Below are 25363 nucleotides of genomic sequence, written 5' to 3'. Positions count from 1 at the left end.
CCTGGGGCAGGGGCAGGGCTCTGCCCTGTGAAGAGAACAGTCCAAATACGGGCACTGGCCCAAGTTAAGATGTAGGAAGAGGACAGGGCAGAAAGCACCTGCTAGGGACCCTGCCCTTGAGGAGCTTGAAGTCCACCTAAGGAAAGAAAAATGGAGAACATGAAAGCCACATAAACATTATATGCATGTAGTCGAGGGCCAAAGGCAGGGAGTGAGCTTTCTCGGCCACCCTGCAAAGGCTCCAGGCCGCGTGCAACAGAAACAGCAGCAGCACTGTTCGCTGACAAGTCTGGGCCGTGAGTGGACTCCTGGAAAGGGGCCACACTGGACACCGGGCCGGGCTGCCTGGGTTGCAGCATACCCACCCAGCACCTAATCTTACATTTGCAGACTCCATCCACTGCCCTGAGAATGCAGGTCAGAGGGCCGGTCCCTCCCGATGGACAGGGCTCTCAGTTACCCTGCAGCTCACCCTGGGCTGCCTTCTTCCTCAGGGGCTCCAAAAGGAGGACACCTCAACTCATGCTGGCTGAGAGAGAAATAGCACAACTTTCCTGAGGGACCTGCAGCCACTTGTCCTGGCAGAACTGTGGGACAGGTGTCTTACATTAAAGGGACAAGGCTCTAGAAGAATGAGCTTTAGTATCTGAAATTCAATCAACACAGCCAGGCAGATTCATCTAAGAGCTTCAGACAGCGACATAATCCACAAAGTGACATTTACAAAGAGACGATGTGACTGACTCCCAAACACATAGTTCAGTAGATGCCTCTGAGTCTTCCAGAGGCTGAGGTTGCCCCTGGGAGTCTGAAGTAGACACAGCGATGATGGCCTCCTCCTGGAAGCCGCTCCATGGTCATCCCTGCCGACCATGGGAAGGTTTGAGATGCTCTGGGGCCCTGCAGGCGTGCTGACTCAAGTGGGGTGTTTCTGCCAGCCACAAACACACCTAGAGAAAGAAGAGCCACGGCATGCAGGATAAGGGGTCCTCTCTGATTAAACTGGCTGCCTCTCTGGCGGGAGCATGCCTGGATGCGCCCCTCACCTTGGAAGACTTCCGAGGTTGTGCAGAGGCAAAAAGCCACTGCTGCACAGGCCCCCTCCGAGAAAAGGGTCCTGCTGGTGCACGGGCAGACTCTTGGGAACGACGTGCCTGAGCTGTGGGGCCACGCAGCAGCCCCATCCCTCTTGCTGGTCACTCTGTCCAGCTCTCCTTCCCTGTTCCATGCCTTCCAGCCAATTGTGCCATGAGGGTCTAGGGCGGCCCCAGCACAGCATTCCCTCCTTAGGGGGAAATACGTGGCAATGAGGCCAGCACGGACCCCTGCATCTTCATCTCAGCCAGCCTGCTCCACTGCCCTGGGGCCAGGCCCTGCCCCAGATCACCGGCTGTGGCCAGGGGAGAATGAGATTGGGAGAGGGGTCACATGGTACAATCCAGTCGGGAAGGACTTTGTTTTTTATTGTTGTTCCATTACAGTCGTCCCAATTTTCCCCCCGGTGCTCTCCCCTGCCCGGCCCACCCCCACCCCTACAGCCAATCCCCACCCTGCCGTCCATGTCTGCGGGTCATTCATACTTGTTCTTTAACTAGGCCAGGAAGGACTTTTCTGAGAGCGCATGTGACCCAAGTCAGAGCTTCATACACCTACAAACAATCAATCCAAAGCTGGAGCTGGGGTGGAGGACAGATCTTCTTCTCCTCCTCGGAGCTCACAGCCACCACACATGCTGGTGTCTGAAGTCCACACTTATTTTCTCTGTCTTCAGGTGAATCAGTGAGCCTGCTGACCAGGACGCTGGGCTGCTCTTCCTCTTCTCTCTTTCTCTTTCCCACATTTACATGTGCAACCAGCTCCCGGGTGAGTCTCTCTCAGAAGGCACATATTCGGGACCTGGCTGCTGGCTCCTGCCTGCATTGTTAGACTGTGCCTTGCAGGAAGGTTCCTGGTCAGGACGGTGCCCTGAGACCAAACATTGTTTAAAAGCTGCCCACAGTGCTGTCCAGGAAAAGGATGACCCCAAGCACATGTCAGGAATGTTAATTAGATAAAATTTGCAGCAGTCCTTTGGCCAGAGAGTGAACTAAGACTCCTTCTGGTTGAGGTTTCTCTGGAGCGTGACCAGCGCTGCCCCCACAGCTGCGTCCACATCCTGCCCAAAGGACACTGGGAAAGGGAAAGCCCTCTGAACCTCCTCCTTCAGCACCTCGTTCCTGGACAGCGCACTCCCACTGCTGACCACCCGTTCCACGCCCCACTCTTTGAGCCGCTGAAATGGAAGCATCGAGTGCAGGTTCTGAACAATGCCTCGGCACAGGGCCCGGGTCACATGACCCAGGGAGAGGTCGGAGGAGGAGATTCTGGTCACTGAGGCCAGCTGGTCTGGCAGATGCCTCTCGCCCAACACTGTTGGAGTGATGGTTAGGCAGGTGTCTCTCTGCTGTGCAGCTGCCTGGATCATGCATGCATACACAGTGGATTCTTCAACCTCCAGGCCTGCCAGGAACAGAGAAGACCCGTGTAAGCTCATACACCCCCTCAGTGCAGGATGAGACAGTATAGAATTCCCTGAGGGCAGGCACAGGTCTGCCAACAGTTCCTTCTCACCCTAGCTGGCTGCTTCCCACTCAAGGACTCACATAATCTGACTAGCTGTGCTCTGTGCCAGATCTCAGCCAGCTCTCTCACTGCAGACCCCAGCCAGACTTCAGGGGGAGGTCATGTAAATGTTGCTGTGAGCCCTAACTGTCTCACAGCTAGGGGACCCCTGGTGCCTACGGGGCCAAAATGCACACACTGGTCAATAAGTATCATGGCTGCCACCAGACTTATCAGCAGTGTCAGAGAAGTCCCAGGATCACAGGGCTGATCGTGGCCCAGCCCCGCCCCTGGCAGAAGCTGAGACCAGCGCTTCTCACTCTGAACACGCAGAGGAATCACTTAGTGATCTTACTAAAGTGCAGCTTCTGACCCCACACGCCTGGCATGGGCCCTGAGATTCTGCATTTGTTATCACCAGCTCCTAGAGGAAAACAGTACTGCTGCCCTGAGGACCACACTTCTTGAGAAGGTTCTAGACCAGTGCTTCCCAACACTTGAGGGCATCCGAATCACCTGAGGCACCTTTACTAAATGCCACGCTCAGGCCCCGCCCCCACCTCAGACCACATAATCAGCGTTTCTGCAGGTGGCACTGGAACATCAACACTGTTTTAAAATCTCCACAGACGTTTCCGGTGTGCAGCCAGCACTAAGAGCTGCCAACCTGGAGTTACCGTGGAGTCTCATCGTCAGCACGCTTAAGGTGCACAAATTCAACTATATGCTCAGGAACTAGAGAGAGAGAGAAGCAATTAAAATATCACAGTCCAATTCTGATCCGCAGGACTCTGGTTAAACTCTGCTGAGTGAATTTGCGTCTTTCCTGTAGAAATCCTAAAATATCAGAAAAACCAGGTGCTTGGTGGATAGCCTAGTGCAGTCAAACCCTGGTTCTCAAGGTCTCGGTTCTCAAACAATTCTGTTCCCGACCAAGTCGTTCACGGGAAAAAATGTCTCAGTTGTCGAACAAAAGTTCAGGTCTCAATTCTCGACCCGACAACCCTTTCGTGCTGATGCCTGTCTGATTGGCCTCGGGTCTCTCAGGCGACAAACAACAGAGATTCTGTTTTTTAACCAGTCGCTTCTCAAGCAGTTTTCTGGAACAAATTAAGTGCAAAAACTGAGGTTCCAATGCACATGCGTACGAGTACACACACCTGTAGGACTGAGCCCTTGGAGGGCAAGTGCTGGGTCAAAGGATATGACACTGTGTCCTTAGAATGCGTACCAGTTTACACTACACAGCAGTGCTAAGATGAGTCTCTCTCCCCATCCCAGGAAACACAGTGTGTTGGAAACTTCTAAAAGAACAAATGTAAACGTGAAGCCACCAACTAATGGGGAAAAGAGGAAAGGAGATAAAGGACAAAACAGATCGATCAAACAGCAGACAGAGAGGCTAAGGGGATGTGGCGCCTGAACGCAGGGTGGAATTCTAGACTGAGTCCGGGACAGGAAAAGAACATTAGTAGAAAAAACTCTGAACTACAAGGAAAAGCTACAATTTAAAAGTAATAATGATGTGTTTGTATTTCCTTAATAAAAATTCAAAACGATGTTTAAGGAAATGTTGACATAAAATGTTCTCCCTCACTGGGAAGCTCTACGGCTACACCACAGGCCTTGAGGAACTCCTGTAGGAAGGTGAGCCAGGCTGCAGGCCAGAGACATCTGGCTTCTGGCCCTGTTTCTGCTTGTCCCTTGGCCCGCCGCCTCATCAGAGTCCACCGGGGAGATTCACTGCTCTGAGTTACCAAATGTCCCCACCACAGGCTTAGAGCCACAGAACACTGGAGCTGGGAAAACAAAGAAGGGAAGGGAGCTGCCAAGGCCACATAATGACTTGGGGACAGAGCTGGGAACCGAGGCCACTCTCCTGGGTTGCGCCCGTCACACTATCCTTATTGAACAATCATTATATCACACTTACTGTGGGCCAGACACTGTTCTAAGTGCTTCGCAATATCAATGCACTGGACCCTCACAGTCCTTCAGGTAGGTACTAGGATGATCCCCCTTTTCAGATAAGGAAAGTAGAGCACAGAGGACTTAAGTAACCTCCCCAAAGGCACACAGGAGGTGGCAGAGCTGAGATTCAAACCCCGGCCACCTGGCTCCAGAGTCCCTTTTAAGAAAGGGAGTCAGGAACTTCTCACCAGAATTAAGTGCTATGAGGACTTTAAAATACTGTAAAATGCCAGTTTTTTACTCATTCATGTTTAATTAATCCTTTTATTTCCAGCTGTCTATAGTCATCAGAACAAAAACTCAAATGCAAGGGACCTGGGGTCTCACTGACAAATAAAACAGTGGCCCTGACTGGTGTGGCTCAATTGGTTGGGCATCATCCCCCAAAGCAAAATGTTGCCTGTTTGATTCCTGGTCAGACAACATGCCTGGGTTGCACACTCGGTCCCTATCAGGGCGCATACAAAAGGCAACGGATCAATATTTCTCTCTCACATTGATGTTTCTCTCCCTGTCTCTCTTTCTCCCTTCCCCTCTCTCCAAAAAATAATAATAAATAAAATCTGAAAGAAAGAAAGAAAGAAAGAAAAAGAAAGAGAGAGAGAGAGAGGGAAAGAGGGAGGGAAACTGGGAGACTATCGTGATTCTCCACAGTCAAGGTTAGGAGAGGAGGTGCTCCTTCCAAAAAGAGAGAATAGGTGACGGCAGCTCAGACGATGAGATGCTAGAAGCTCTGATTCATAAGGAAGGAAGACAAGTTCTAGAGCCTGGCTGGGTCTGAGACATGAATCTAGAAGTTTCAACAGCACGTTCAGCGCCAAGAAACTCCACAATGAATGGACAGGCGAGACGCCGCCACTGTGTGGGCCACATCTTACCTAGATCCGCCATCCACTGGACCAGCATGTGGACAAACGTGGCCAGCACGTTGCCCCCATTGAGTGATGCTGCCACTGCCAGGTAGGTCCTGTCGAAGTATGGGAAGTAGGCAACTGGGGCCGCGGGGTCTGGAGCCTGTGCCGGCTGGAATCCTGGAGGCATGGAGGCTGCCAGCTGAACCGAAGTGCTGATATTGAGAACTGGGGTCCAAGAAAAGCAACGGTTAGGTCTGTCAGGCTGACTCAGAGGTCACAACAGGACAGGGGGAGAGTGTGCTAGTTTTAAAAATACGTCCAAAATTCTTTGACACTCTTTCTTTTGGGTGGTACAGCCTAATTCCCCTCTCCGTGAATGTGGGCTGGACTCAGTGACTTGCTTCTGTTGAGAGAATGAAGCAGAAGTGACAGTGTGTGACTTTGGAGACCAGGTCATCAAAAAGCACTGCAGCTCCTGGGAAGGCAGGTAGTGTTAGGAGCAGCGCTACAGAGAGGGGAGGCCTCTGCCAACAGCCACACGAGGGAGCTGAGAAGTGGACCGTCCAGGCCTGGCCAAGCCTTCGGATGAGGGTAGTGCAGCCCCCCACAGCCTGACTGCAGTCTCACGAGGGGCCCCGAGCCAGACTCCCCAGTAACTCCCAGAGTCCTGACTCTCAGAAAGTGTTTCATCTGTTTTAAACACGGATGTTTACAACATAAATTTCAAGCCCAGACACACACACACAAAAGAAACTGTGAGATGATAACTATTTGATGCTTTTAGGCTACTGAATATTGGGGTGATTTGTTACACAGTAGGAGACAACTATTTATAGAGAGTAAGACTTCAACCAAAATGTTTTATTCTCTGCAGAGGTCTCATTCATTTTCGGCAGGTTCTACTTCCTTCTCATTTCCAGGGTGCTTTGCTTTTATTTTATTTTTTTAATCCTCACCCAAGGATATGCTTAATTGACTTTACAGAGAGAGGGGAAGGGGGAAGAGAGAGAAACATCAATGTGATAAAAAATACATCAGTCGGCTGTCTCCTGTAAGTGCTCCAACTAGGGATTGAACCAGCAACCTAGGCATGTACCCTGTCTGAGAATCCAACCCACAGCCTTTTGGTGTGCAGGACAATGCTCAAAGAACTGAGTCAGCTGGCCAGGGCCAAGGTGTTTTCCTTAACCTCCCCCAAGAGCAGGAGGAAAACTCCCAGACCCAGTGCAAAGGGGGTGATTTCCTCCTCTAGATCAAGGCCAGGGCCCACAGACTGCTCCAGGGGTCTCTTCTCCATTTGTCACAAGACCTGACCCAAAAGCCTGTTCTTCTCCATCTGTTGGGAGCCAAACTAACTGAAGTGAGCATTCAACTTTCCTACCTACTAGGGGGCGGAGGGGGAGGGTTAGAAGGGAGACCAAAACCAATCTCAGAAAGCCAAAAACGTTTACTTTCTGCCACCTCTAGCCTTTCACCATTACTATAAGCCAGAAGTAGTGTGCCCTCCACCTGTCCCCTCAGGTGGAGGTGTCGACAATGGGGGCCACCATGTTTGCTCATGGGCATGCACAGTGAGCAGAGGCCAGCAGCCCCACCCTGGAACCAGAGCCTCCCATCTGCACAGTGAAGAGGGGGCCCGAATCCCACCCTCTTCCTGTCTGACAAGCCCCCCACTCACCACACAGAGAGCACGTTACTATCCAGACACAGGACAGCTCCTGTGCAGGGAGCAGCCTAGTATTTGAAAGCCACCAGGTAGGAGGAAAGAGCCAGGCCTTTCAGGCACCACCCCAGCACCTCACAACTGCCCCATGAGAAAGGCACCATCCCCCTCGCTGTGGATGACGATGACAGGGCTCAGGGAGAAAAGCAACCTGCCCAAGGTCACACCAGACGGGGAAACGTAGATGGCTGAAATTCCAACCCAGGCCTCAGGGCCAGGCTGCAAAGCCCAGGCCAGTTCCTTGACATTCTCGCTTCGGGGTGAAGGGAGATGCAAGGAGAGATGTAAGGAGAGAGACGGTGTCCTGGGGGAGTTAAAAGTCACAGGATAAACTTAGCATGCTTTCCTGGGGCATTGATTTGAGTTGAAAATTGGGGAGAAGAAGAAGAGTTTGAACTTTTTTTATCTTAAATGATTTTATCACATATATGTGCAAACTGACAGAATTTCACCTCTCCCGCTCAGCTAATCTTGAATTACCAATCCCCACCAAACACAAAACAAAACCAGTCACTTAAATTATTTGTACAGAATGTAATGAAAAAGGAATGAACTGCCACACTGAGCATAGTGCGGTCAGAGTTTTTAAACTCAGGGTTAAACTGCACGAGTTCTAACCGATGGAAGAAAAACAGATGTGATGAGAAGAGAACGAATTCTCTGTCCCCCCGACAACAAGGAGGGGCTCCCGGAGCAGACTTGCTCAGCCAGGCTGCCATGGGGACCAGCCGAAACACACAGCCTGCACCCACCCCGCGGGGGCAGCAGGCCCAAACCCTACCCTAGCCCGGGGGCGGGCAAATGACAGCCCACAGGCCACACCACCTGTTTGGTATGGCCTGGGAGATGAGAACAGCTTTTACATTTTTTTGGAGTAATAACCGTATTGAGATGTAATTCATATCGGTTCACCACAGAATGTACCCTTTAGAGTAGGCAACCCGGTGTTTTTAGAACACTCACAGAGTAGTATAACTATGACCACAATCCAATGGCAGAACATTCTGATCACTCCAAAAAGAACCCCACGCCTGTTAGCGCTCACCCCCTCCCCGTCCAGCCCCTGGCAACCACGAGTCTGCTTCCTGTCTCTATGGAGTGGTCTGTTCTGGACATTCCACAGAAATGGGATCATACAACATGTGGCCTTTCGTGACAAGCTTCTTTTCATTTCTTTCCCTTTCACTCACATGCTGTGGCATTTTAGTTCTGTGGATATATCACATTTTTCAGTCCGTTCATCAGCTGGTGGGCATTTTGGTTGTTTCCACTTTTTGACTACCGTGCTGCTAGCGACACACTAATGCTGCTGGCAACATTCACACACGAGTTTCTGTGTGAACATGTGTTTTTAGTTCTCTCGGGCACACATGTATTTAGGCATGGAGTTGCCGGGACATATGGTAACTCCCTGTTTAACTTTTGAGGAACTGCCAGGCTCTTTTCAAAAGGGGCCACACTATTTTACAACCCCAGTAGCTTGTTCTTACATTTTCAAATGGTTGAAAAGAAATCAAAAGGAGGCAAATATTTCATGACATATGAAAATTATATGAATTCACACCTCTGCCTATAAATTTCATTGGAACACAGCAGAGTTAGTTATGACAGAAACTATATGGCCCACAAAGCCTAACATATTTACAGTACGGCTCTGTGCAGGAAAAGCTTGCCGGCCCGGCCCTTCATTGCTGCCCCCACCTCTCCATGACTCCCTTACACCAAATACAGAAAAGACTCTAGACGTTGACTTTTAATCAGATGGATGAAAGTTGCATTGACAAACCCAACGACAAAAACCCTAACCTGCTAATCTGTTTTCTTGGTCATGGAGTCACACAGAAACCTGCCGACTAGACAGAGTCATTTCCCTCACCTGGCCCTCGAGAGGAAAGGCACAGGCTGGTCAGGACAGCACTGGCCCCACTGGACTGGAAGGGGCTTCCGCTGTGGGAGGAGGGTGTTTTCATGTTTGCAGAATAACGACAGGCAGGATGCTGAGGCTTCTGGGTATGTGTGCCTCTCAGCCCGTTCGCGCACAGGTAGAAGTCTAAGGACGGAATGACTTACCTGCATCTGTCCTTTGGGCCATACAGGAATAGACGGAGGCCTGTAAATCACCCAAGGCCACGCCCACCTGTGTCCCCTTTGGGATTTCAAACCACGAGTGGGAAGTTCTGCCTGCCACACTGGCGGGCTCGGCGACATCGGGGAGCAGGTGGACAGGAAAGCCGGAGGCCCTCAGTCTGCAAACCAGAAGTGGACAGCGTACTGACCCAGGGCTTGGTTTCCTGGTTTTTGCTGTTTCCAGGGAACAAAGGAAAGTGCTACAGGATATAAGTAGGAGATGGGATGGTAGAAGCCAGTGTTTTTGCAGGGGCCCCTCTGGCTTTTTAAAACCAGGAGAAATAGGCTGGGATTTTTAAGAGTGAACACTGGCTTTCAAAAGATTGAGATTGGCCTTCAGGGAAAGAAAAAAACCCATTTAAGCAGGACAATCGGTTAGATTTAGATAAGAGCCCAGTAGCACTGGCATTGGGCCCTGTGTCTGAGGGAACACGAAGACCCTGCAAAGGGAGTTTCAGTGCAAAGCCAAGGTTGGTTAGCCCAGCCCACACCAAAGGCAAACCCATGAGTCACCTCCTGAATACAAATGCATTCATCACTCGGGGTTAGTGAACGTGGGGCTGTCAATTTTATAAATCATGCTGGAAAGTCCTTTACCTGAACTACCAGGTGCTTTTTGTTTATTACAGAGCTCAGAATTGGGGCCCTGAAGGAAGTGAACTTATAGGGCACTGGACTTCTGGACCTGAAAAGGCAAATGATTGTTTAAACAGAACTTACAAGGCATCCCTCATACCTACTACTTCCATTTCTTAACCTTGTTTTAAAATATATTATAGAATGACAATTGAAAGGCTGGGCTGGGTCACAGAGAACTGGGGAGCCCACCCCAGGTCTGGGTGGCTGTGGAGGAGCAGGACAGCATGTCTTGGGAGGTGGTCCGACTCCCCAAGAGCTTCACTTACCACCAGTACCCAGTGGACTGGAATAGGCTGGGGGCCCCTGGAACCTGATTCCTGGCCTCTTGGAATCCCCCACCATTCCCAGGGGGAAGCCCCATTGAAGCTCTCGGGCCAGAGACGCTGCCCTTCCACTGTGGCCACTTGCAAGGTCATACTCACATCTCCAAGTTCCAGCTTTGGCTCTGGGTGTTGAAATAGCCCCAGCTAGCAGCATTCTGGTCAGACGTCACGGGTTTTGGCAAGCCACACAGCATGGCGACCACGTAGTCATGGATGGTGCCAGCTGCATCGTAGGACTCCAGGAACTCTGGGCTGTTTTTCACACCAAAAACATTCAACACGGACTGACAGTGACTTAAAAGCATCTGCTGCACCTAGCTATGGCAGTGTGGACTAGACATGCATCGCTGGGTGGCAACCAGGACCCCAAATGTGGGGGTCCCCCAGATGGACCTCCTGAGGTGTAGCCCTCCCAGCTGCCCCAAGCAAAGCTGCCTTAGGGAAGGGGACTCAGAGGAGGACTCGCCCTGCCTCAGAAACTAGGACATGGGCTGTTCTCAATGGCCCTGACCCCACCATGAGCTTACCGCATGACCCTTGGCAAGTCCCTCGTCATCTCTAGCCCCTCCTTTCCCCCTCTGAGTGAGACTAGGATAACCAACAGAGAGCCTTCTGGGAAATGAAGCGGTTCTAGACCAAGTCTAGGTCTTGTGACCACACCCTGTGCAGGGTCACACTCACTGAGGGACAATGCAGCATACAGGGTGAAGCTGACAGGCTAGAGGCACCACCCCCTGGCCACTCTCATCCCCCTGGAAACACAGCACCCAATTCAGAGAACAGACGTAGGTACCTATTTTTCAAAAGCCAGAAGATAGTAGCACAGCCAAACCCCGTGGCCACACTGAGATGGGACTCTGGCTGGGGCAGAGAGGCCAGGAACCTGCTGCTGCATCGGCCATCCTGCCAGGTGACCAGGTGGCTCACAGCTCTGGGCCTGAACACAGAGGCAGTCCCTCCCTCTGTCCATTCACAGCCTGGAAGAAAGGAGATTAACAAAATCAGGGAAAAGAGCGGCTGACCAGGAGCAGCCTGTCCTTGAGACTGCTCTGCTAGCGAGGTTCCAGCACAGACCTCATCGCTCTGATGATGCTCCACTCAGACACGTGGGTTCTGTTGCCAGAGCACCTGGCTCCAGCACCTGCCTCTACCACCAACAGCTACAGGACCCTGGGCAAGTCACGTACTCCTCCATTTGTCCCACTTCTTCTACGTTCCTTTTCTTTCATTTTTTCAAGTTGATATTACAACCTCGCTCCCAGGTAAGAAAAGCAGCGTAGCACACTCTCAGGTCCCCGAGCCCTTGCCCTTCACCCCCACCATAATGATATCGTGTAAGCCTGCTTCTGGGTGGTCATGGGTCTATTTTCTCTTTTCCTTTGGTCTTAGCTAACTGACTTCTAGACGTCAAACTTTACTAACGGCTCTGCCATCTTCACTTCATTTATTTCTTAAAACAACTTCTGGATTTTTTTTCCTCTGCTTTTATTGAAATATTTCACCCAAAACTTTCCAATGTAGGTCTTTCTGTGGCAAAGTGTCTGCAGGCCTATATCCTCAGAACGTTTTTTCATACCCTCATATCTGAATGACAGTTTGATCATTACAATATTCCAGGTTCTAAGTTCCTTGGCTTCATTACTTAAAAGCACTATTTGTAGATTGGTGGTAGATTGATGCAAATTACTTGCTACTCCTCCCATTAAGAAGTAGAGTCTAATCTTCTTTCCTGGAATCTGACCTGGTCCTGGTGGCTTGCTTGACCAACACAAGTGTGGCAGGAGTGACAACCTAAGACCCCCAAGGCTAGGTATAAGAAGCCTGGCAGCTCCCACCAGAGCTTCTTGGAGTGGTCACCCAGGGGAAGCCAGCTGCCATGTAAGTCCCACCACGCTGAGGCCACCATGCTGGAGAGATTGTGTAGAAGTCACATGCAAGCATCCGGCAAACCATCCCCTGCTGAGCCCAGCCTTCCAGCCTTCCCCACCTGGGCACCAGGCATTAAGTAGAACTACCCCGACCCCTCCAGGCCAGTCTGTCCACTGGAGCAATACTCTCAAGCAGCCTCTGTCAACTCCACATAGAGTAGAAGATCAGTCCGCAGAGGCCTGCACAGTATTTACAAGATATGATAAAATAGTTGCTGTTTTAAATCACTGAGTTTGGAGGTAGTTCATTTTGTAGCTATAAATAACAAAAACACGATGCCATTGCCTTTTTACGTAGAACATTGCTGTTGAAAAAAATTTAATGTCAACCTGCTTCTAATTCTTGTCTATGGGACCTGATCTTTTACTCTGTGAGCTTTTGGAATTTTCTCTTTGCCTTTGAAATCCTTCAAAGTTCATTACAGTAGATCTAGTTGGGGTTTTTCTTCATTCTCCTCTTTGACATTTTATGGGCCCTTTCAGTCTGGGGCATTACATCTTATTATGTCAATTATGGGAAATTTTTCTCCACTCTTCAAATATGTCCTCCACCACTTTTATTTTTCCCCTTTTGGGTTTCCTATTATTCAGAGCTAGTGCTTCTGAATCTGACTCAATGTCTCTCAGCTTTTCCTTTATATTTTCTGTCCGTTGTTCTTTCTTTCTTCCTTCTGAGAGATTTCCTCAGTCTAATCTTTCATTCTCTATTTGAAGACCAATCAATGCTATTAATCCCATCTATCACATTCTCTATCTCAACTATTGCATTTTCACACCTAATATTTCTACTGATTCTTTTTATGTTTTCTTATTCTTTCCCTCCTAATATCCTCCTTTTAGTATTATGTCAACCTAATTTTAAATTCCTTGTCCATTCTAATAGTTCTGCTTCTCACGTTTTTCTTGTGAAACAGTCTTGCCCTTCAAATGTCTCCTTGTCCTGGCCCAGGAGCTCATTTTGTCTTAGGAGTACTGGCAGCTTGGTCAGGCAATGGAATTGGGCCAGACCTCAGTTCCTGTCAGCCCCAAGGGGCTGGGAAGGATGGACCCACAGCTAGTCATTCCCACGCTGAAAAATACCTCCTCAAGTCAGGGCTTCCCCTCCGCCCCCCAGGAAGAAACAATGTTATGAGGATCCTTAGACTGAGTCACCATCCCTGGGACTTGGGCAGGGATATGTGTTTTTCTCCAGTGCCCTGATTTTATTCCTGAAGACACCTGAATTCCTGTGGGTGTGGGGATGGGGGCTCCTTGTCCCAAGGCCATGGTAAGCCAGGGGAATCAGCAGCTCCCCTCCCAGTTAATCCTTCCACAGGCAGGGCTGGCTGCCTCTTGCCCCAGACCCGAACCACCACGCTGCTTTTCTCTTATGGCTCCTCTGAAACCCATCTTGGGGGCAACAGCCAGCAGCCAAGCTGGTTCAGCATTTTGGTGGCAACTGCGTCTGGAATCCCAGAGGCACTTATCACTGCTTCCTGGATGTTGGTGGTTCTTCCCACCTGTGTGTTGACTTCACGCTCTGGCTAGTAGCAAAGGGAAGGGTTAGAGTTAGGGTTAGGGTTCTGTGCTGTGTGTACTGTGTGTTCTGTGTGTGTACTGTGTTGCAGGTTCTATGTAAGCACATAGAGCAGTACCTGACACATAGTAAGTACCCGATTTATATTAGTGATGATGATAAACGTTTACCTTCTAAACTCTAGCAGCCTTTGAGGAAGAGACTATACCCCACTACATATCTTCTGCTCTCTTTTCCCACACCTCCATGCAATATAAATGCAACTGCTGCAGCAGAGTGGGAAAAGAATGTTGACAGTCAAGAAAAGTTATGAGCAATCGAGAAAACTCCAAATCTAATGGATGGAAAGGACACTCTGGCCTCCACTTTGTCTTGCTGCCTTGAAGCAAAGCAGGGCAAAGCCCTGCATAAAGGTGTTTCACAGCTGGATCTGAGCTCAGACCCTCAATGTGGGAGCCAAGACCATTACATTTTCCTATCCATTTGCTCATCAAGAACCAAAGAGATTTAACTGCCCCTGAGGCCATGAAACATCCATTCATTCACTCGTACACGTGTGATTGAGTGCTTTATTTATTACCTAATATGTATTAGGCACTGGTTCTAGTCCCTGAGATTACAGCAGTAAACCAGGAAAAGTCACTGCCTTCATGAAGCTTATACGCTAGCGACGTAGAACATAAGCAAGCAAATACATACTACCAGGTACTTTTGGCATGAAGAAATATACAACAGGGTAAGGGGAGCGTGATCAAGGAAGTCCCTCTGTGGTGACATGTGAGCAGGGGCCTGAAGGGAGTAAGGGAGTGAGCCATAAGGTACCTGGGGACATGTGCTGCAGATAGACGGAACGGCCAGGCAAAGGCTCTGGGGGTCTTGTCAGTCTCCAGTTAGTGTCCCTGGCCAGCACCCAGGAGACCAGGGAGGCATGTGAGAGATGCATACGAAGTTTCTCCTGGGGGTGGGGATGTTTCCTCCTTGGAGTAGTCTACCGTCACAGCTCCATTTCCACCCAAACCTAAAGCTGGGGTTGTTATCCCAGCCCTACAGTGCCTCTCTGCAGCTTGTCTTCAACCTCTTTATCTGCTTCCAAAATTCTTTTGATTTTTTTTTTAGTTTTAGCCTATCATTTCAGTTTCTTTGTATTACCAAACAAACATGGAGTTCTTACCATGTACCTGGTATTATTCAAAGCACTTGAAAAATATTAACTTTTTTTAAGCCTCACCTGAGGACATGTTCATTGATTTTAGAAAGGAAGGGAGGAAGAGAGAGAGAAAGAAACATCAATGTGAGAGAGAAACATGCATCAGCTGCCTCCCATGCGTGCCCCAACAGGGGATCGAACCTGCAAACTTTCGGTGTTCAGGAGGATGCTCCGACCAACTGAGCCATCCAGCTGGGGCAAAATATTAATTTATTTAATCTACATAATAGCCTTATACCATAGATGTGATAATTATGCCCATTTTATACATAAGAAAAATGAAGAACAGAGAAGCTAAAATTTTTTTTGCCAATGGTCACCTAAGTGGTAGAACCAGGATTGGATGCAAGTAGCCTGTTTCAGAATCTGGCCTCACAGGAACTTTTTCCTCTGTTTTTTTCTTTTTTCTTCTCTCTCTTTTTTTTTTTTTTTTTTTTTTTTTTTGGTAAAGGAGTGATACTTTAATTTTTTAAATCATACACATGATAAGTGAATGCATTCTTATTTTAAAATGGCCAAAAATCACAGATAAAGCAAGAGGCCGGCTTGACAATTTCCCACCGGAGCCCCAACTCCCCTTCCGTCTCTGTCAGCACTTGCTGGGTCACCATCCAAAGTGCTTACATTCATACGTATTTTGTTTGGCTGGGTTTTGTTTTATTTTGTTTTTGTCTATTTAAAAAAATAGTAGTATACTGTATTTATGTTTCCGGGGGTTGTTTTTATCATCCAACAAGGTGTTGCGGAGTTCTTCTCATGGCGGTGTACATGGATGTACCTTATTCTTTTTAAACTACTCTGTATCATTCTACGGCGCGGGCATGCGAACATTTATTCAGCCGTTGGATTCCCCTAGGATCCAACATCGCTGTTTTCACTGCTATAAACAGGATGCAGTGAACGACTGTGATTTTGCCTCCTTATGTACATACATGTTTAAATACTTTTCCTGATCAGATTCCAAGTAGTAGCTCTGTTAAGTCACAGCAGCTATCTTATTTTTTCCCTTTTGGTAGAAGCTTCCTTGTTTTTAATAGGCCCCACCACACTACCCTCCAAATCGGCTCTGCAGATTGGCACTCCCAACAGCTTTATTTAAAAGAACCAATTTTCCACCCCTTTGCCAACTCCTGACATTATAAACTTTATTTTCCTATAATCCAGTGGGTGGAAAAAGATTTCTTGTTGTTTTCAGCTGAGCTGCCCTAATTACTAATGACATTGAACACCTTTTCATATGCTTATTAGCCATTTGTATTTCATTTCGTAGGAACTGCCTTTCTTAACCATTCCCTATTATTCCACAGGGACATCTGTGCTTTCTTCATTATTATTTCTTTATCTGTACCCATATTCACATTTTGTCGACTATAAACTAGCAAATCTTTCCTCCCAGTCTGCTGCTTGCCTTTTAGCTTGGTTTTATGATGCCCACTTGTGCCCTGCTATTACTGAGGCTGAAAATGGAGTCTTGAAACAGGCGTAACCACAGGCCTCTCCGAAGACACTAAGTCACTCCCTCGCCTCTCCTCCAACTGCCTCACCTGTGCCCTATTGGAAGCACTTAGCTCTCCGCTCCAGTTGCTGGGCCCCATCTGTGTTGACTGCCTCGAGCGTGCCCTGGAAGGTGAGGGCTTCATCCATTCCTTTCATGTCTCCCTCGGGGCCCCGCACAGAGCTTTATATATCTAAGTACTAAACCCAAACTGAATTACGTCCGCCATTAAAAGTGGAACGACCTGATCCCAAATTGATTCCACCTAACTCTGCTAAGCAGGTATCATCATCGTCAAACAGTGGCTTTCCTCCTTCCCAGAAACAGAAAACAAGACAAAAAGGCATGCGGGCTGGCTCGATGAAATATTAAGCAGCTCTCTCCGACGAGAGCGATGGCGTGTGTGGTTACTGCAAAGTCCAGGAGACCGGCAGAAAGGAAGGCATGTGACCAGACCACAACCGTTAGATCTTTGTTGTTCTCTTTGGGAAGGGTTTTAGTATTAAAAGGACATTTATTCTCGTTAATGCAAAATTAAGGAGTTTAAAAAGCTTTTACAACCTAGACTCCCTCTGAGAGATTAGCTCTAACACCCTAATCGGCCTCTGCTCCTGCTACTGATGGGAGCCAAGCAGCTCCTGTGGCCTCAGCTGGCCTGACAACAGGCAGATGAGTGGGCGGGAAGGAAGGAGGGCGCCTGCACTGGCTTCTCCAGTCCGTCCTGGGGACTGATCAATGGATGCCACATGAGACACTAGTCACACTGCTGAGAGGCAAGTCACCACTCGCTTGGCCCAGGGGAATCAGAATAGCCGACTCTCCAGGCAGGAAGGGGTAAATCCAACGTTCAGATCCCCTTAACTACAGCCCCCCAAAGTAGTCAGCCATCCTCTGCTTAAAACACCTGCAGTAAAATGTTGGTATTTTTGAAGGTGGGTGATGGGTATGTGTTGGTTCAGAATACGGTTCTCCCTACTTTTATATCAATATAGAATTTTTTATGATTAAAAAATCATTTTTGCCCTGGCCAGCATGGTTCAGTTTGTTGGAGCGTCATCCCGTAAACCGAAAGATTATGGGTTCAGTCCCCAGTCAAGGCATGTGCAAAAGGCAACCAATCAATGTTTCTCTCTCACATCAATGTTTCTCTGTTTCTCCCTCCCTTCCCCTCTCTCTAAATCAATGAGCATGTCCTGGAGCGAGGATAAATACGTATTTTTTAATATCTTCAGTGCTTGCCGTTACAGGGAGCACACAACTTTCCATGGGAGTCTAAGCCTTGCTTGGACATGCTGTTGGAAAGCTCCTCCCATCCTTCAGCTGTTGCGTCCCCCTGTAGCTCTAGCCCTCCCAGAGGCCTTTAAAAACTCAGCGTCTGCTCTCAGACATACCTCGGTTCAAAAGCTGGGGCTGCCACTTGCTGCCATACAACCCCATGCATATTATTCTAGTCTCTCTGAATCCAAACTTTTCATCTGCACAATGGGGGCAGTAAGATACCCTACGTCATAGGGTGTTGGGGAAGTTCGATGAAATCATGCAGGTAATATCCTTTGCTTAGCACCTTGCATGTAAATTGCTCATTGTTATTTTACTGGCTTAATTCTCCTCCTGGAGGCCAAACAGAACAGGTCGCCCACCTCTGCACTATGGCAGACCTCCTGATATAAGATGACCAACCAAAAATTCTTAGCTAGCAACTGAGCCCATAAAAAGGACACACCCCGGAATTTAACAATCACAAGTATCTGCAATTATGCTAAACAACAAAACTACGCACAAATTCAGAAGGGCCGGCTTCCTCTGTGTCTTGGCGTCTCCACAGCCACACCACCTCTCGGCCGCCGGCAGTGATGCTCTGAGACAGACGCACAGAGGGAAAGCTATGGAAAATCCACTCCACGGAGTCCTACAAAGGCCCAGAGAACTCAGTCTTCTATCCCATTCCTGGCGAATGTGCTGGTGGTGTGTGAACGATTCATTAACACATGTGTACAACACAAGACGCACACAAACGTGAGGCAGCCCGTGCCCCTGCAACCCGGCTGCGGGGTGACCGGGCCCTTCAGACAGCCCAAGCAGCACTTGTTCTCTCGTTCCACCGGGACTGATAACAGCATGTGCTCATCCCCGGAGCCCAGCATACCTTGGCCTGTCTTCCAAAACAGGACTCCATGCATCTGTCCTGACACTCCGATGCCACGGACTTTCCGAAGCTGCTGCCAGGGAAGAGCAGCAAGGCACTCGTTTAGGGCTTGGATGATTCTACTCGCATCCTGCTCCCGCGCCTGGAAACAGAACAGGACACAAAGGGCAACCTACATGGCTGTGCACCATCCCCCAAGAGGAAAGAAAGAGGGTTTTCCTGGTGGCTGACCCGCTAACTCCACTGGGGCACATGCTGACTGGCCTCAGAGAATAGATGTGAGACTGAGGGCTCTCCGCCACCTCCCTCGGGGCTCGGGAGCAGGAGTGTGGTGGGCAAGGCTCCACTCCCAGCAGAGGAGGCACCGCGGCAGGTTAGGTTTGGCAAATGGGCAGGTCCTGCCCTCCACTGTGGCGAACGTGAGCTGAGGAGAACACTGCCTCTGCCCTACAAGAAGTTACAGCCTAGCAGGAAGGACAGGAAAACACAAGTCAGGAGAAATAAGGTAAGGGTCTTCCACAAGACACATAGAGTGTTGGGGTGGAAGGATGAAACACAGCAGAGAGGAACCTTTCCTGAGTGCCCCGAGGGCCAGGCCTTGGACTCGGGAACAAAAGCCCACCTAAGAAAGGCAGGCACAGAGGAAGGCTGGAAACACCTGGGTACAGAGCCCGGGGATGGGCTACGCAAGGGGAGAGGCTGGGGCCCAATCGGTGGACCCCAAGCCCAGGGTAAGGGGCTCTTCCTAAAGGTAATGGGGAGCCCCTAGGGCTTTCTGAATGGGACAGTATCATCACCACAACTGTTTTTTCAGATTACTTGGGCAATAGTAGGCACTACACAGAAGGAGTCTGAGAATGTAAAGAGATTTTGGGGGGTGGAAAAAATTCATTCAAGTAAGTGAGGACCATCTTTTCCTAATTTGCCTATTCTGCAGACTTGCTGTTTCCTTGAAGACTTCTCTAGGCAGGATAACCTTGAGAGACAAAGTCATGAGAAATAAGCACAATGTAATCAAACAGCATATTAATAAGTCCAATGATCCTAAGAGACAAGAATATGAAAAGAACGCAGGATTTGGAAAAGTTCAAATGTCTTTGAAGTCAGATGAGAAATGCATTTCCACATCTCAGAGCTACAGAAATGCTATACCCAATCGAGCAGTATATCCAAATAGGTGGGAGGCACAGACTAACTTCCAAAGGAGGCCACAGTGTGACTCGACCATAAGAAATGTGGGTTCCCCAACCACCTCTTCTTTAAATTATGAAGCCTCTCTTAGAGACTAGAAATATATAAAACTCTAGGATCCAATCCCATCCCAGTAGATGCCCTAATCAGTAGTCTCAATAAGCTAAGGAAGCTACCACAAAATATGCACTTGGGAACGCAACCCAAGGGACATCATTGTTTTCTTGATAAATAAGTAAATTTCAAAGTGGAAAGATCAAGAAATAAAAACACAAATATTTTGCCCTGACTGGTGTAGCTCAGTGGATTGAGTACCAACCTGTGAACCAAAAGGCTCCTGGTTCAATTCCTGGTCAGGGCACACGCCTGGGCCATGGGGCCAGGTCCCCAGCTGGGGTTGAGCAAGAAGCTCTCCTCTTTCTCCCTCCCTTCCCCTCTTTCTAAAACTAAACAAGATCTTTTTTTTTAAAGCTATATAAAAAATAATAAGTATATAAATGTTTTTAAAAATCATACTTATGTGATTAATACAGGGCATGGGCAAAGTAGGTTTACAGTTGTATATGAAAGTTTATTCTTATATTATTATTTATTAACTATTGTATTATTTTTCATATGAACCAAAACTCCACTTTTGCCCACCCCTGTATTTGTGCTTAAAAAATCTTTGGGTATTTGGTATTTTAAGTAAATTTATACGTTTAAGAGAATTTGGCATAGATTACCTTTGTAACTCCAATTTAAAATGTGAAATTGAGCCCTGGCCGGTGTGGCTCAGTTGGCTGGGCTTCATCCTGCAAAGTGGAAGGTCACAGGTTGGATTCCCAGTCAGGCACATGCTTGGGTTGTGGGCTCGGTAACTGGTCGGGGCGTATGCGAGAGGCAGATGATCGATGTCTCTCTCTCACATCGATGTTTCTCTCCTCTTTTTCCCTCCCTTCCCCTCTCTTTAAAAATAAATAAAATAAAATCTTTTTTAAATTTGTGAAATTGAAAAAATTTTAAATGGAAAGATAAAAATAAAATGTGAAAGTGATCAGATTTGTGATTATAAATTCAAATCTCACTATATTTATAAAAGGATTTAAAACATATAAGAGCATTTAAGGTTTGTATAGGTATATATTTAATTTATTAGATTTATAAAAATTATTTAAGTACTCTGGAAAGATTTAGGCAACTGCAGTGCCTAGAAAAGAAAATAAATGTGTGACTGCAGTTTAAAATATCTAAGGTATTTAATTAACCAAAATGGGATTAAGTATTATTCAAAGGCCTTCAAAAATGGTGGTTAAATATTAGACTTATAATGGAATAAGCTTTATAAGGAAAGCTTAAAAGCCTAAGTAAGAACTAGGGTCCTGAATTTAATAAATGGAATACTTACTTTGATTTCAACCAAAGCAAAATGTTTATGCCACATAAAAGTTACTTCAAAGCACAATATAAATTTATATTTAATACCTAGAAGAACACACGGAAAATTCAGAAGAGAAATGTCGCTCAACTCTTAATAAATTTATAGTCTGTTCCTTGGGGAACTAAAAAAGCTTGTGGTCCTCAAAAAGCATCTGAAGACGGAGCCCTCGGGCCCCTTGCTTCCCTTCGGGGGCGATGCAGCCCTCTCCTCCTCGGAACCCTTCACTCCCCCCCCACCCCACCCCACCCCCTCAGCCTCCTGGCCTTGGTCAGAGGCAATTCGTGGCTCCTAATAAGCATGAACAGAGGAGCAGAAGGAAAGGGGAAGAATGGGGAAGGAGGGAGGGAGAGAGAGAGCATAAAGCACTTTCCTGAGGAGGCAAGCCCAGATCCTAACAAGAATCTTCATGGACAAGGGAGCCTACAGCAGAACTGACTTGGCAGTGAGACACAGGCAAGGAGGAGGTACATGGCTGTGCACGATCCCCCAAGGGGAAAGAAAGACGACAGAGGGGGAAGGAAGTAGGAAGCAGGAAGCACATTCAGACCTGCACTGTCCAACACAGCAGGCATCGGCCACATGTGGCTACCCTGAACTGCAGGGTCTGTCAGTGTGAACCACAGTCCAGTTTCAGATTTAGTACGGGGGAAAAAAGAATGCCCGATGAAATTAATAATTTTTATTAATTATTATATACTGGAATGATACTATGTTGGGAACATTGGGTTAAATAAAACATGCAATTAGAATTCATTTCAGGCATGGAGGATGTAGAAGACAGTACAGAGGAGGATAAATGGTGATGGAAGGAGACTTGACCTGGGGTGGTGAACACACAGTACGACATACAGATGAGATTGCAGAATTGTACACCTGAAACCTATATATATATAATTTTATTAACCACTGTCACCCCAATAAAATCAATAAATTCATTTCACATGCTATTTTTTACTTTTTAAAAAATATGACCACTAGAAATTGAAAATTACAGGTATGGCTCACATTTGTGGCTCAAACCTCTATTGGACGGTGCTGGTTTAAAGAGTTCGCACGTGGCACTTGGATAGTGCATCCACCCAGGACAGAGGTGCCGCTGTTTAAAATGGGCCCGGGGCGGGGGCACTGTGTGGGGCAGGGGGGCTGTGTGGGTGGGGATAGTGGAGGAGGAAAAGAGGCCAGATGGCAGTGAGGACAAGGAGACAGGCAGTGTTCAGCAGTCAGTTCAAGTTTTAGTGCTGTGATGGGGGACCGTGTGTGTACCCACAATGTAACAGGAAAGGCGCTGCCCCCATTCCTTGGTTCAGAGTACCAATGGGTCTACATCAAGATCAAATCCTTGAACTTTAAGATTTGAAAACAGAACTTATAAATTCAATCAATTCTCCTCCTTCATGATCCTTCTTACAGATGAGAAAACTGAGGCCTGGAGAAGAAAAATTAGTAACTCAGAAAGGGTCACAGAGCTTCCATCCAAAACCCTAGTTACAAATACCTAAAAGCCTGACTTTCCACATGGTTGCCAAGCTTGACCATGGCGTGCACAATACTTCTAAAGGCTGGGAGGTATGGTCATGAGGAAAGAACAGAGCCATCTGCTATTTCTACAGATCAGTGGTTCTCACCCCAGTGCATCCTGTCTCCTAGGGACATGTGGCAATATGAAAATGTTTTGGGATGTCACAACTAGGGAGGAGGATTCTACTGGCATGTGGTGGGTTAGAGGCCAGGGATGCTGCTAAACATTTTACAAGGCACAGGACAGCTCCCCGCCACAAAGAAGCATCCAACTCAAAACAACCAACAGTACCAAGGTCGAGAGATCCTGCTGGAGATGAAATTACAGGAGTGCTGTTTGTCCCAGAGCACAACACACATTTGGGGCTCACAAGGGGGGCTGTTACTGGCCTCCCTCAGTAGGTGTGGCACACAGCCTATAAGCACAGAAGAGCCTGCTGAACGCTGGGGGCAGCGAGGAAAGTAGGTTCAAGGAGTGGCCCTGCGGAAACCCTCTCCCTGCAATCCTGGCTCTGCTGCTCACTCCCACAGAGTCCGAGCTGACTTTGCCTCCATCTGGCAGTTTACAAAGTAAAATCTTCATTCTACAATGCCTTGATGCCCCAACCAAACTAACTTTTTTTTATGTTTATCCTTATTTATTTCTCTTAGAAAACCTCATTTTTGGCTGGACTCAGACTTAGAGGTAGAAGCTCTCAGAGAGGACAGCCTATGTCTCTTGGCCATTTGTTCCTGGCGATTTTCTTTGGCCTCCTGCATTCTCTTAGCTAAAAGTTTAGCATACTCTGCAGCCTCTTCCTTATTTTCCTTAGCACGCTGCTTCTTCAGAACAATGCACTGACATTTGTGTTGCAGGACACGTGGAGTAACAAGACGCTGAATCTTAGGTGCTTTGGTTCTAGGTTTCTTACCTTCCTTGTTTAGGGGCTTTCTCACAACATGTTGGCGGACATCATCTTCTTTAGAGAGGTTGAAAGGTTTGCGGATTCTGCTAGCTCTTTTGGGCCCCAGGCGACAAGGCACAGTAGTATCAGTGAGACCAGGAGTATCTTTCCCCCCTTTTTTTACAATGACCAAGTTGAGAACACAGGTTGGCATCCACAATGCAACCCCAAACTGATTTGCGCTTTCGCTCTCCAGTCCTCCTTGGTCTGTAACAGGAATGCCCCTTGCTCAGCAGCAGGTGCACACGGGTCAAGACACCCTGCTTCATGGGGAAACCTTGTTTGTCGTTCCCACCACTGATTCGAACCACGTAACCCTTCCACTCTTCACCCAGAGCGTCAGCAGCAACTTCTGTGATCATATGCTTCTCATAAAAAGTACAAAGTTTGCATTCATCATGCACTTCAATGAGTTTCTGACAGCCAGTGGCTGGGAAAGAGATGTTCAGCTTCATCTTGAAGCAGCTGACCGCCTCCGAGGCACCACAGAAAAGAGGCAACCAGACTAATTTTGACAGCCTCTCTGAAAATGCGAAGCATTCCTGAAATCTTAATCTTCTGAAATGCTTCTGAGCAAGACGGACTCTGAACCCTAAATAACCGGGTCCAGATATGTGGCAAGAGCTTGGGAAAAACAAAGCTCTCGGGAGTGGTGTGTGGCTCAGAAAATGGAGGTCTGTGGCTAGAAGGGGCCACAGAGGTCACCTATTTCAACTCGGAGAAGAACAAGCTGAGATCCAGAGAAGAGGTTACTCAAAGTTCCTTGATATTAATTTCTACCGTCAATTAACTAAACATGGAGCTATTTTTTTCAGGGAATTAATGGGATCCAGCTCTGAGGATTGACATCTTTCTGAACCCACAGCTCACATCAGAGCCCATCGTGGTAAAATTCTCCATTTCCATCTTGCAGCTTTCACAAGACACTAAACCGCCATAGTGTATAACTACCGACCTGATCTTTTCCTAACGACGTGTCTCTCAATGTCTGTCTTCTGTCTGTCTTTCCTCCAGGGTCTTTCTATCTGTCCTTCTATCTGTTTTTCCTCCGAAGTGTCTCAGCCTTTGGAGACTTGGAGAGGGGGCTGACTTTTGTTGACCAAGAGTTGGAGTTCCTCAGTCCACATTCTGCTCCTGTTAGGCCTGGTTCTGCATCTGATTTCCAGGGGGAAACCCAAACTCTGCCCTGGGGAGCAAACTGAATACTGAACTGGAGGACGCAGGCAGGTGTGAGGAGTATTACACAAGGAGAGGAATTCCCCGCGGGTCAGGATACAGAAAGTGGAGGGCAGACAGCAAGGGGATGGGCAGCATGGGCAAGAGCCCTCGAGGAGACCAGAGAGTGGGGAGACCGGTGCCAACAGGCAGGAAGGCTCCTGGGACCAGCTCTTAAAGAATCGGGGGACCTGCAGCAGGCAGGCTGGAGCAGGGAGACCTCTCTGAGGAAGAGGGGTGTCGGGGCGGCCTCCTGATGGAGGAAGAGGGCTGTCAGGAGGCTCCTGGAGGCGGCGCGGCGCCAGGGCACTGCCTCACCTGCGGCCCGGCTGCGGCGCTCTGGGCCGCCGCCTCGGCCCGCGCGGCCCGGACACAGCTGGCCAGTACCACGAACCCCGATGGGTCGTCGGGAGCGGCCTCCAGCACGGCTGCCTTCACAGACGTGGTGCCCAGGTCGATGCCAAGAGTGACTGATGGTGCAGCCATGGCCATGGGGACCAGCGTCGGTCTCGTCAGCTGCGGAGGGGCCCCAGCCACCCCAGCCA

At 48.3% G+C, this 25363-nt stretch overlaps 1 protein-coding gene and 1 pseudogene across 4 annotated transcripts; both read right to left on the bottom strand.

The window, feature by feature from the left end:
* Positions 1-1521: 1521 nt before the first annotated feature.
* On the bottom strand, positions 1522-25361 carry SHPK (sedoheptulokinase). Of its 4 annotated transcripts, none has more exons than XM_053910920.2 (8): positions 25137-25257; positions 20447-20515; positions 18531-18672; positions 11032-11215; positions 10338-10490; positions 9220-9395; positions 5451-5651; positions 1522-2499 (listed from the first exon to the last, which is right to left on the bottom strand). In XM_053910920.2, exons 3-8 carry the CDS (start codon positions 18562-18564, stop codon positions 2087-2089), a joined length of 1161 nt encoding a protein of 386 aa, XP_053766895.1. In that variant the 5' UTR covers positions 18565-18672; positions 20447-20515; positions 25137-25257; the 3' UTR covers positions 1522-2086. The 4 variants fall into 4 exon arrangements, with proteins under 4 accessions (XP_053766895.1, XP_071075413.1, XP_053766893.1 ...); XM_071219312.1 differs by lacking the exon at positions 25137-25257 and adding an exon at positions 23571-23708; XM_053910918.2 differs by lacking the exon at positions 20447-20515 and having other exon boundaries at positions 25137-25361.
* Positions 20867-25017, bottom strand: LOC112308476 (small ribosomal subunit protein eS6-like; annotated as a pseudogene).
* Positions 25362-25363: the final 2 nt, after the last annotated feature.

This window comes from Desmodus rotundus, chromosome 9 (genome assembly GCF_022682495.2).
Source record: "Desmodus rotundus isolate HL8 chromosome 9, HLdesRot8A.1, whole genome shotgun sequence".
Lineage (NCBI taxonomy): Eukaryota > Metazoa > Chordata > Mammalia > Chiroptera > Phyllostomidae > Desmodus > Desmodus rotundus.
Note: the sequence above shows the minus strand (reverse complement) of the source record. Positions and strands in the feature narration are given on the sequence as shown.

Excerpts from the sequence above, each read along its gene's own strand:
- SHPK (XM_053910918.2), bottom strand. The coding sequence starts at position 25,310 with ATGGCCATGGCTGCACCATCAGTCACTCTTGGCATCGACCTGGGCACC. Across the intron at positions 18,673-25,136 it reads GCGCCGCAGCCGGGCCGCAG|GCGCGGGAGCAGGATGCGAG; the intron begins GTGAGGCAGTGC and ends TTCTGTTTCCAG. Across the intron at positions 2,500-5,450 it reads CCAGTGGATGGCGGATCTAG|GCCTGGAGGTTGAAGAATCC; the intron begins GTAAGATGTGGC and ends TGTTCCTGGCAG.